This window comes from Astatotilapia calliptera, chromosome 1, assembly GCF_964374335.1.
Source record: "Astatotilapia calliptera chromosome 1, fAstCal68.1, whole genome shotgun sequence".
Lineage (NCBI taxonomy): Eukaryota > Metazoa > Chordata > Actinopteri > Cichliformes > Cichlidae > Astatotilapia > Astatotilapia calliptera.
Window position 1 is genome coordinate 4,964,013 of NC_137422.1, and position 11,812 is coordinate 4,975,824.

General features: G+C 39.5%; 1 protein-coding gene across 1 annotated transcript; it reads right to left on the reverse strand.

Moving 5' to 3' along the window:
* Positions 1 to 415: 415 nt before the first annotated feature.
* Positions 416 to 7,302, reverse strand: ctsd (cathepsin D). The gene is made up of 9 exons (XM_026147463.2): positions 7,109 to 7,302; positions 4,636 to 4,792; positions 3,338 to 3,461; positions 3,076 to 3,194; positions 2,803 to 3,002; positions 2,299 to 2,421; positions 1,437 to 1,581; positions 1,224 to 1,322; positions 416 to 956 (listed from the first exon to the last, which is right to left on the reverse strand). Exons 1-9 carry the CDS (start codon positions 7,168 to 7,170, stop codon positions 795 to 797), a joined length of 1,191 nt encoding a protein of 396 aa, XP_026003248.1. The 5' UTR covers positions 7,171 to 7,302; the 3' UTR covers positions 416 to 794.
* Positions 7,303 to 11,812: the final 4,510 nt, after the last annotated feature.

Consider the following 11,812-nt stretch of genomic DNA (forward strand, 5'->3'; position numbering starts at 1 on the left):
TGGTAAAGAAAGCTGTACTAAATGTAGTTTAATTTGACTCTTTGATTAGTCTGGATGTGTTCCAAGCTAGGATTCAATAAAATGCTCTTAAACAATTTTGAAATGTACAATAGACAATAGTGCTCAAAGTTTGAGCTTCAACAGCTCACCCCCTGCATATCACCAAATTCCTCAGTGGATTAAACTGGAGGCTTTGCTTCATACTTAGCCATTGTCATGATGACTCATGGTGAAGCACCACTGGCGATGGCTTACAGTTAGCATCCACAAACGCCCTAACTCTGATCTGATGACGTAACACTTTTCAAAACAGACTTTTAGACAACAGGTGGAAATGTGTACTTTTCTAAAACTTACAGAGACTGTGTCTTTAAAAGAACCACCCAAAATCAATTCACTCAAAACACAAAACGGATCATATTTTAAAAATTGTTTATTGAAGCTAGTCAGATTAAAAGACACACCTATCAGTAGTAGATACCATCTTCCTCCCAAAAATACAAATTCAAAAGTTCTTTTTAAAACAAATCCCTGATTAAAAAAGAAAAAGGATCACTTGAATGGGCAGGAAATTTATAATCGACTGCTCTTAGACACTTATCACACAACTCACGAAGTATCCTATCTGCTTCTCCTGCTCTTGGAAATCTTACATATTGTTCAGATCAGTGCATTTAGTCTATTCCATAAAATCTATTGCTCTATACCGTTTGATTGCAAAGCAACAGAAAACGTGTGCAGCTTAGATTTGTAGCGTTGCACTTGGACATGCTCCTCAAAAGTGCAGGATGGGCTCATTTGGATTTAGCAAAGCCCACCCTGTTGTTGTCACGATCGAAGACTGTGTAGTACTGGCCAATGAAAACGTCTCCCAGAATCCATAGGGGCCCAGCAGGTGGAGGGATGTCCAATCCCATGAAGCCACTTAGACAAATAGTCTTCCCAGCCTGACTCTCCTAATAGGAAGAGAAAGATAAAGTCAAGAACAGGTGAACATGAAACGACCATCTTTTACATAATTCAGAGAATCTGAAGCGCTCGTGAGCAGGAACGAGGAAAACAAACTGATCCCTCCTCAGACACGAAGCCAGCCCTCTGCCGGTTGTGCTAAATCCAACAAAACTGCATTTGTTTGGACTTTAATGACGCGAAACACAGTCACAGTGTTGTTTTGTCACATCAGATGGGGACGCTCTGCCGCCCTCTGCTGGAAACAGTCTCACCTGGAGGACATACTGCTCTCCAGTCAGAGTGTAGCTCTGTCCGCCTACGTTGAAGGTGATGACAGGCAGCGATGGGATCTTACTGCAGTTCACCAAGTACTAAAACACAAATTTCAACAACACTTTGTTTTGTATTGTATTTGTGTGAGTGATGTTTGAAGGATTTTATATCACAGTGTTATTCAGCAGATTAAAGGTGAGGACTGCTCTCACCTCTCCCTGGATGAGCGGGATGGCTCCGATGGCCTTCTGCAGGGCCTTGACCTCGGCAGCGGGGCCAGTGATTAGAGAGGTCCCAGTGTCTACGATGGCCTCACAGCCGCTCTTGCACAGACTCAGCTGGCTGCCAACTGTCATCCTGTCAAACACATACAAAAACATTCACGCTACACGAAGACACTCAACTAAATGTCCTAAATTTTAATCACTTTGGAAGAAGTGATTCAAACACGTACTGACTGAAACTCCTTCAGACTGACCTGTTTGACCAATTTGTGTTCATTTGCTGTCCAACATATTTCAGACTTCAGGTACTGATGCAACTGTTTTAATAACCATTAATTCAATACGGGATGCAGGGGGCTAAACTCTGTCATAGCTTACATGAAAGTTAATTTCAATTTCGGTGGGTTTTTGGTGATCAAGCTGGGCCACCAGATATCTCGTTCTGTCCAAACAAGAACTAAAAATCAAAGATTAAACTTCTGATGATGATGATGCAAAACAAAGCAAAGCAGTGAATCTTCAGACATGAGACCAGAAATGCTTGCTTAGCAGTGCCTAAATTAAACAGTGTTGTAATGGTTAATCCCCCCACATGTGCTAACTGATGCTAAAATAGAATTATGTTTTAGTACTTGAATGTTACGCTTGATTCATTTCTGACATCTGGAAGCAGTCCAATGTGCCACATATGAAAACATGAATTTCAGTAGTTTTTAAACACGGTTTTCTTGTTTTTAACGACAGGTGGTCTGATAAGTTTGTTAAACACTCGATAAACATTTTTCAGGTGAATGTTTTATGCATCGCTTCAGAAATTAAGCACGTATGAGTACGATATCTGAGCCTTTACCCATCCATGTGGACCTGCCAGTAGGCCTGCCGGCTGATGTTGGCATAGTGGAAGTCACCGTCGTAGTATTTGGGGTCGGTCCCTCCCAGGAGCAGCTCACCACCAGGTTCTGTGTCAGGGTTCCTGATGAACAGCAAGCTTTGATATTAGCACCTGCCCAAGTGTTTGTCTGAAAACACTTAATCTTAAAGGGAGAAACAGTCGTGTGATTTTCTTGTTATGTAAGAGATTATCCATTCAGACCTTCAGCAGCATACAAAACACTCAGTTAAACACAGCAAATATAAAACAAATAGCAAAAGTACCAAAAACCTGGCACTGACATTACCCACAAGGCTCACTGCTTCACTAAAAACACTTGTTTGTCCATCTTGGTCTTTTACAGCTGTGTCCCGTTCACACTAACCAGCAACACGTCAACATAAGGTTAGAAAACATGAACTCTGAGCAGGTCACTCTGCAGCCCAACACTCTGAGCTTGAGCTTAGAAACGGCTGCTCTCACCTGTTCAGGTAGAAGGAAAAGACGTTCTTCTCCACCTTCTTCTGGTTCATGATGTTGTCAAACACCGGAACCACCCCATCCACGGAGATGCGCGGGTAGGCCATGCCGAGGATCCCGTCGAACTTTGCTGCGATGAAAGCGACGCCGGGTTGCTTGATGGCCTCTCCAAAGATCTGTTTTTCTATTGATATGTCTCCAATCTGAAAGAGCAGGACGAATAATTAGAAGGAACTGACTCCGACTATACACTAATGTGGGACCGCTGAAACTTACAGTGCATGTATCCTGACTGAGGTAGCCCGACAAACTGCCAGATCCATACTGAATGGCAAAGGAAGTTCCATTCTTCACATATGTGCTGGATTTTGCAGAATTATATTTGTGGTGAAGCCCTGAGAAACAAAAACACACATTTTAATCCGTCTCTGTAATCTGTGCTTTGTTTGTTCAAACAAATCTTCTTGTGTGATCACAGGTAATCTGATTCTGCACGGCAACGCCATGAACGCCTTGTGTTTTGGAGCTGATAACTTACAGCATGCTATGTCGAAGAAAGAGCAGTGAACAGAGGGCACCCATAGGTTGGAGGAACCCGTGTCAAACACCACGGTAAACTTCTGAGGAGGCGTTCCCAGGGTAATCTCGCCATAATACTGGGCCTGGATGGAAAAGGAAGAAATCGATCAGTTAGCTGAGCTGAAAGAAGAACTACGCAGCTGATCTTCTGTTATAGTAACCTAAAGAGGACCAGGTCTACAACAAAGTCTCATCGTACATGTAAAAGTGAGCCAGCCTGTTTTTACGTCTGTCAGTATCAGCACATGTTATTAGGACGCAGGTCAAATAAGAAGTGAGTCATAGCAGTAAATCAGCTGCTACACAAAAGAAATGACTACCCCATAAATTCAGGACATGAAGCAAACTTCCATTTCATGTGACACAAAATCTCTCAGATCGAAACCTTCATTGCAAAATAGTGTCGACATTTCTGCCCAGTCACTGCGGTCACACAACGCTTCCTTTTTCTGAGCAAAATGTAGAAGTCACGTTCCTTTGATTGCTCCAGTGATTGATTTTGGCTGTTCACAGTTTAGGTTTGTCTGTGAAGAATCTCACGTTTCAGCCTTGCAGGGACACAAATGTCAAACTATGATGGAAAAGCAGCAGGAATACTAAAACTCATGAGCAGACAGCAAGCAGCAGTTTTCTTATGATAGATAACAAGAAGACAATTAATAATTTCACTTTTGGTTTGATTATATAAAAGAAAAACCATTTAAACCTCCCTGTTTTCTGGGTAGATTAGGCTGAAACTAATACAGAGCAACTGTCATGTTATAGATTCGTCCTGTTATAACGGTTATTATTAGCTTTAGTTTTTGTTTAAACCTTGATGTTTTTGGTCTACTCAAAATTGTAAGTCTGGTTTTTGTGTCTCTTTATAACCTATAAAAGCTGACTGAGTATTTGAAGACAAAAGAACTGATTCCACGATGTGTTGAGTAAAACAGTGCTAACCAGTCTTCTGTAGGCTCATTAGGATCCTGCAGCTTCCAGATCAATGAGTCAGCTGTCAGATAGTCCCTGTTCCTCTTGTGTCTCTCAGTCTCTCACTGTGAATCAGCCTTGTTAAAAAATATAATGTGTTTGCTGGGAATGACTCTGCCTGACAGACGAGCCTATTTTTCCAAACTGCTGGAGGATTTACAGAGGAAGGCTGAGGCAGCCACAGCACAAGAAGACCTTTGTTGTGGCTCTCCCTGCGAGGGTTTTAAACTTGTGAAAAGTGCATTAAGGAAAGTGAAGACTTTAAGGTTGGAGAGTGACGCTTACATCAAGGTAGTTCTTAAGGGTTTCTGGAGTGGGTCCGTTACTCGAGGGGAAGCCAAAGTTGTACTTAAGGGAGTGTTTGTCAGCCACAAGCTCCTTGATTCCTTTCCCCGAGTCGGTCAATTCACGTCTGATGGAACGGAATTTCTTTAAGGGAATTCTGAAAAGAGGAAAACAAAATTAGACTGCTCTGTTCATTTGCAGTGACATAACACAAGTCTGAATGCCTAGATCTGTGATCTGCAGAAATGTAACATTTCGTGTTCAGTTGGTTCAGAAAGTGTGGCGACACGTTTAGAAGCACACCAAAGCTTTAGCCTCCCTGTGAGCTTAGCCGTGAAGGCAGCTACCTCCTGGGCCTCCTGAAAAACTCCAGTTTCTGCCTTCACAAAAGATTTACATAAGTTCCTTTTTTTAAATCAAAAGAATAAATCACTCATTATGATTCTGTTAATTACTAACATTAGGGGTGAAGCCACTTTCCCCAGTGCCAGCACTATAAGCTGTAGCCAGTAACTGTGTGCTGTGGCCTCACCTCTGCAAATTCAAGCCCCTGAACTGCACCTGTTGCCTGTATTTGTGCTCTTGGAGTATTTTCTACATTTTCATGGAAACTCTGTGCTTCAGTTTTGGTGAGCGATATTAGTTCAACTATTAATCCATTACTTAGCGTTAATTACCAGAGAGAGTTACATCAGTACAACACGACTGTACTGATGTACAGTCGATGTTGTGTGGGGTCGAACACAACATCGACCCCACCCTCAGGTCGATGTTGCGTTCACTTTTAACAGTGAAGCTCAACCTTCTCTGCTCACACTGCACAACCACAAACAACCTGCCCAGTGACAATTTTAAAAGTACGTCTTCTATCAAGTTTAAACCACGGGGAAAAAAAGAGAAAATCTTCAGTCCACTGAGTTTCCTTTGTGAAATATTAACACATTTTAATACTAACGCCTCGCAGATAAGGAAGTAGCAAGTGGGCCACATCTTATCTACAAAATGTTCTGCAACAGGGCTGCAAAAATGTGCACCACCCATAAGGCAAGCATGACATGATCAACTTTAAAAAAATATTTCTTCTGTCCTCTTGAAATGAAAATGCTAGTAGGGTTCATTGCTTCTGTAAATGTAAACTAGGCGTAAACCCTTCTACTGAAAGTCCCTCTATTTTACTGTAGCTATGCAGGAAACAAACATGTGACCCAAAGGCTTCAGGAAACACTAATCACCATCTTACTGCTACGCTTAAAACCAAGACGTACAACAAAATCCCATACTGAGTTTTTAATGTTCATCTGACAATTAATTACCAACAACAGAAAATCTGAGAAAGTCAGAAAACAGGCTGTCGATTAACTCTACTCAGAATCTGAGCCCTGCTTAATTTAATGTATAATTTAAAATGGATAAAAGTCATTCTTCTCAATCTAAATATTCCAAATATTCCTTTATACTACGTATTAAATACATGTGACTTCACCTATCACATATAATTCTTCCATGTTAGCCCTAATTTAGGTCTAAATTCACACTCAGTAATAATGTCTTATTATTATTATTCCTACATTTATTACTATTAACGACAATGGTACTAATATTAGTAGCAGTAATAGATGTGGTAGTAAGTATAAAGGAGGGACCGAGAAATTCGATTTTCATAAATACCAAAACCTGTTTTAATACTGAACTAGTGGGCTTACTTTGTTCTTCAACTCACGTCTGGGATCATGATTTTATGGCAGTAGTTGTTACTGAATAGGATTGTAAATATATTTCTTTCAGCATTCCTTCATACCGGCACCTCCCTCCCTATATATTCATCTATAGATCTGTTTGTGTTATAAATATAGTTTTCGTGTCTGTCTGCGCATGTCTGTTCAGCACTTATACACTTATTATTATTAGACCCAAAGTAAACACAAAGACATTTAGCTTCACTGTGGCGCTTTTAACGGCTCCCAGGCAGGAAGAAAAACACCTGTAACAGGCACAGTCCGCACAGTAGGCGTTTTGACATGTTAGTGCAGATAAAGCTCAGGTGTATTAATTACAGCTGTTTTCAATTTGAGAGCCTTCTACACGCCATGTTGTTCTACCGGCCAACCTAGTTTACTTTACCCGACGAAAGTGAGCCATAATAAATGATTAATTACGTCTGGATTTTCTGGAAGCGTCTTTGCTTTCCGCTGATAAACAGCTGTGTGTTTGGACGACGGGGGGCACAAGTCACAAGACCAACAGACAAAGAGAATACCATGAGCACACGGGAGACGATGCGGGCTTGTTAGCTAAAACAAGCTGAATAAATGTAAGAATAAAGCTGGCTGCCTGCTACCAAAAACAGCTCCTATGAAGCACAGCCTGACTGTCGCGTATTGCAGTGTTATTCATGGTAAGTTGCATTACAGACGAGCTAGCAGTGAGTCCAGCCGAAATAACAGGAGGCTAACAAACGGAATATTTCCCTTACCGCACCAAGGCGTCGTTAGTCAAGGCTAACGCTGCGATGACAAACAGGAATAAGGACCTCATTGTAACGGCTGGAAAATCACAGAAACACACTCCACAACAATGACTGAGCACTTCGCCTTGTTGACCACAAACAGCCGACTTTAATCAGCTGACGGTAGTCACCTGTCCAAAAATGAAGTCACATCCGGTTTTTTTCCGGCTTGTCAGCGGAAGTAGAAAGTTTTAATTTTTAGAGAACCGGCTCTTTCGGCTCCAAACCGGCTCTTCAGGTTGTTTTGTTGCTTTAATTAATTAATTATTAACAATAATATAAAATTATGCACAAAAGGAATTACTAATGTAAAAAAAAAACCCGTGGTTTTATTTATATATGTTTATATCTAAATATATACAGTGGTCCCTAGAGACAAAACACGTACAAACTCAAAAACACATTTCTAGTGTTAACTGAACTTCCAAAACAGCTGCCTAGATCCCTTAAATTACACAGTTGGAAGCATATGTGTGTTGTTTGTGTATTTATACACAAGCACTCATGTATATTCAAATAATTAAAAAAAATGTAAATGTTCATTTACCTGTTATTACCACACACCAAATCCGGTCGTTGGTACGTCCTGGCTTGTGTAGCCACTAGGTAACAAAAGCTCAAAACTGCCCCTAGCATCCTGCACTTCTGTTGTGTTACTACGTGTTTTGGAGTTTGTACGTGTTTTGGAGTTTGTATGTGTTTTGGAGTTTGTACGTGTTTCGGAGTTTGTACGTGTTTTGTCTCTAGGGGCCACCGTAAATATACTTTTATTTATTCACTCCACATAAAATGTAATAAATAAATCATATAATACAAAAACCAACTATTCACAGTTCAACTTTTAAGTATTAAAAATTTCAGCTTTTTCCTTTTAAACAAATTTAAAGTGAAACAACACAAAACACTGCAAACCAGAACACAATTAAATATAAATATGAAAAAATATGAAAACAAAAAGAAGATGCACATTCTCTGTCATATGGGCCTGCATGAATAAACTTTCTGAATCCTTTATCATCTGCAACTGAAAATAGTTGTGGATGATTACTATACCTTTCTAATGTGACATTGTTGACCCTGGCTCTCTCTCTCCCTCCCGCTCTGTTCCTATGCTACTGCGAGTGTAACTACCGCCCCTCCCCCCTCTGCTCAGCGCAAAGCAGAAGGCTCGCGTGCGGAGTGAAGCGGGGAAAAAAGTGAGAGAGAGGGTGAGAGAAAGAGAAAAAAAACCCCATGGCTCTTGATAAGGAGCCGGCTCGTGTCATTCACTTCAAAGAGTCAGCTCTAAGAGCCGTTTCGTTCGCGACCGACACATCACTAGTAAGTACTGAAAGGATTAGCCGAGTGTAATATATTGACTTTTTGGTGTTAATTACTCATTAAGCACAATTTTACAAAAAATTGTAATTTAACCTTACATTGTGCTAGTCCTTTTAAGCATATCAGTTCACATCTTTACAGAAGCCATTCAAACATTAAGAAATAATCAGACCTTTACTTTCAAACAAAAGGTTTTACAGTTTGTGAATGCTGATGGTCAATCACTGCTTTTTGAGCAATCAGACCATGAACCAGTCCTCTGACTGTTGGAACGTGTCACAAGACCCAACATGAAACCACTTCTGCATATGTGTTGTAGAGTCGGCATTGTTTTTCCCTCAAAAATGTGTTAAGGTGCTTTTATATAAAAAGTGATATGAACAGTACTCTTGGAAGTCACATGCTAATAGTTTTTTGTTTCAATCTACAATCACAAAAAATCTCTTTTGGCAAAACCTTTGAAAACAAATCAAAACTGTTTTGTGCTCAAAAGCACTTGGTGGTGTCACTGCCTCCACACAGCTAGTAAAACTAACACTACTGAGCATTCATTTACACACTACATATTACAATATACTATTTAAAACGCAGTGTTCAGCACATGCAATGCAGGATTGCCAACTTCACATGGCTGTCTTCTAATTGTACAAAACATTTACAAAATTATTTGCAGAATTTCTGAAAAGATTCAACAAGTTTGTAACAAAGATCCTGCTGAAACAAAGTTGTTCATTTTTTCCAAATTAATTATTCCATTCACATATTGAATCATTTCCATCCATCAGTTGTACAGTTGACCATATGTGTTTTTCTTTTCCAGTCTTTCATCAATAAAGATTTAAATGAGTGAATTTTTCCCAAGGGTGTGAGTGTGTTATCGGTTTCGTATGTTTGTCTGTTTGTTAGCAATCCAGTGTCCAGTTTTCAAGATATTTCAAATCTTGTGTGATAGCAGATAACAACAATAATAGCAATGACAGCTCAAGTTGATTTAATTCTGGTGAGGTCAAGGTCACATTAAATATGAAAATTAGTAAAAACTTTATGTTACCCACAGTTTGTTATTAATTGTCTTCAAACAGTATACTAGGCCGTGGGGGGCATAAGTACCCAGGCTGGCTAAGCATTTGACCTTGACCTTCACTGTTAGTGCCCAGGGTCAAAGTTGACCTTGGAAAAAAAAATCAAGAAAGCTTATTAAATAATATGTCATATGAAAGAACATGAAGCGGGCTGTACAACACAATTTTTATTTTTTCTGCATGACTCCCTACGACATCACAGTTTCACAATAACAGGCTGACATCATCATACTGTAATAAAAGTATGAAGCAGCATCAAAGTTTTTTTTATCACTTTTACATTATTTCATAGTCATATTAATCATAGTAAATGTATTTTGTTTTCACTACAGTTCAGACAGGCAACAAGTAAATTACGCTGGTATCAGATTTTTACATTCTGCACAACCCCAAATAATCCTTCACAAATAAATTATATATTGGAAAAATTAATTTTTCTCAATTTTATCTCCAAATGCATCACTCTCTTTAATTTCTTAGTTTATTTATAGCTGGACAATAAAGTGAAATATTTTTTTCATAGTTTATTACAGGACTGACATTTCTGAAGGCTTTTGTTATAATTTATTTATTCTTTTGTAATAATAGAAATCTATTGGACACTGGCACAAACACTTATACATTTTTCTGCCTTGCAAATCATTTTATCCTCGGTCTCAGTCTGTAGCTTGAGACGTGACACATTAAATCCTTTACTGAAGGTCATTGTTGTGTCAGCTGGAGAATAGGGGCTTAGTGGGATTCCTGTAATGCCGACGTTTGGCAGCTAGTGGCTTCCTCTCCCCACAAATCACAGACCATCCAGCGTCTGCTCTCCCTCTGTGTGAAATCAAACCTTGCTGATGAGCTATTTTAAGATCACACAGACACAGACAGGCTCTTTCTTCTTGTCTAACATAGTTGCAGCACATAGTAACAAAGAAAATCCAACATGTAGAAAATGTTACAGCACATAGTGAGCCTTATTTATCATAACCAACACTGTGTCCTTCTCATTTAATAAAGCTGCTAGGAAGATCTTACGACATTATCATACTACATCAACTATAAGAAGTAGTCTTATTATTGTAGGGTCTCCCTTACAATATAAAGCACCTTGAGGCGACTGTTGTTGTGAGTTGGCGCTGTCTATATGTAATTGAACTGAATTGAAAAATAGTCTTTTGCAATGCAAGATGTAATCTACATAAAATCTGTGAATGTTTCAGAACTCCTGTAAATAATGTTAGATGATATTAAAGGTCAAACAGAAATAACGAAAAATTCTGTGAACTATAATTTTTAACTGATAACACGACTCGCTTCTCAAATGGGAGGATTTCAGTGGCATGTCACCCCAGAGTAAGATGACGATTTCTAACAAATGAAGATTTCTTCATTTGTTAGAGCAGCTGGAGAGCACTTGAGAGAAACTGTAACTGCATTACTCCCAACATTTTATACACCAAATCCTTCATTTATAAACAAATGTAAAACTTCATTTTGAAATGACTTTTTATCCGAGTTTGAAAAAAACAAACGGATTCAGACACAAGTCTGAGTTGTCCTGCGCATGTGTCTTGCATTTTGCATGCGACAGTCTGCAGAGCGTTACGCTGGTATTATACTGTAAACATTTAATAACAGCACAGCTGTTGTGCAGTCAGAGCAGCACAACAGTTGTGCTGTACGTCTGCTTTGGTCTCTATTTGGAATGTTACCATGTTACCATTTTGCTATGAACACTGTTGTTACAAAGTAAGGAAGTACTGCTGCTGTGTTGTTGTATGACAGCTGGATCCTTCAGTGTTTCAGCTCTTATGGTTTTGTGCTTTCAATCTATATCAATCATTTAGATTGGGCTGAAGTCATTCACAATACAATAGACCACTGGTGCATAACTCTTATATCTCCTCTCGTGCCGTTCCTGCAGTTTCCTTTTCTTTCTTTCTATCTTGGTCTGTGCTTGATTACAGGATTGTAGGTGTGCACTACAGCCTGAACAGCAGCAGTGGCAGCTACTTTTACAATCAATTCTCTTTGAATTGTTCTGCCCCACCGCCTCATCTTTGCCAGAACGTAGTCTCTGCTGTAGCAGTCAGTTATGGGTCTAGCCTTTTGTCAATTATGCTGATACTATTTTGCAATGCTGGCAGTATCCAGGCCCTGATTCCACACTTCTTGGAAACCCTGCTTGGCACACCTCTCCTTTTCCCCCTTTAGCCTAAGACCTGTAGTTATACAATTTTCTCTAGTCTAACGGAGGTTTAGTGGTTCTGATTTTGATCCT

What these genes read in the sequence shown, in the direction of transcription:
- ctsd (XM_026147463.2), bottom strand. Translation starts at nt 7,170, where the DNA reads ATGAGGTCCTTATTCCTGTTTGTCATCGCAGCGTTAGCCTTGACTAAC. An exon ending in TTTCTTCGACATAGCATGCT is followed by an intron (nt 3,195 to 3,337) that starts GTAAGTTATCAG and finishes TTTGTTTCTCAG; the next exon opens with GGCTTCACCACAAATATAAT. An exon ending in TCCCGCTCATCCAGGGAGAG is followed by an intron (nt 1,323 to 1,436) that starts GTGAGAGCAGTC and finishes TTTGTGTTTTAG; the next exon opens with TACTTGGTGAACTGCAGTAA.